General features: G+C 41.5%; 1 protein-coding gene across 1 annotated transcript in view; it reads left to right on the top strand.

Moving 5' to 3' along the window:
- Positions 1-484, top strand: part of LOC119582085 — a 36,499-nt gene that overhangs the window by 34,273 nt on the left and 1,742 nt on the right. Inside the window, exon 22 of the mRNA XM_037930332.1 lies at positions 11-149. Within this exon, the coding sequence (XP_037786260.1) occupies positions 11-149 (139 nt within the window). The remainder of the gene's footprint in view (positions 1-10; positions 150-484) is intronic.

The raw sequence follows: 484 nt of genomic DNA, 5'->3' as shown, positions 1-484 counted from the left end.
CCCAAACTAGGTGAGATACAGTACGACTGGCGAGAGATACCGGGGGCGGTGCAGGCGAGGGAGTGGAAACCACCTAACTCTCTCTTGGCCGTTCTGATCCCTATCCTCGTGGTCCTCGTGTTGCTTGTCGCCTTGGTGGCTTTCGTTATGTGAGTGTTTCTCTGTTCATAGGAAAAAAAAAGTGTTTGTGTGATGGCTTTCGTTATGTGAGTGTTTCTCTGTTCATAGGAAAAAAAAAAGGTGTTTGTGTGATGGCTTTCGTTATGTGAGTGTTTCTCTGTTGATAAAAAAAGGTGTTTGTGTGATGGCTTTCGTTATGTGAGTGTTTCTCTGTTGATAAGAAAATAAGGGTGTTTGTATGATGGCTTTCGTTATGTGAGTGTTTCTGTTCATAGGAAAAAAAGGTGTTTGTGTGATGGCTTTCGTTATGTGAGTGTTTCTCTGTTCATAAGAAAAAAAAGGTATTTTTTGTTTGTATGATGGC

Source organism: Penaeus monodon, chromosome 15 (genome assembly GCF_015228065.2).
Source record: "Penaeus monodon isolate SGIC_2016 chromosome 15, NSTDA_Pmon_1, whole genome shotgun sequence".
In the NCBI taxonomy this organism is placed as follows: domain Eukaryota; kingdom Metazoa; phylum Arthropoda; class Malacostraca; order Decapoda; family Penaeidae; genus Penaeus; species Penaeus monodon.
This window is presented reverse-complemented; position numbering and strand designations above follow the sequence as displayed.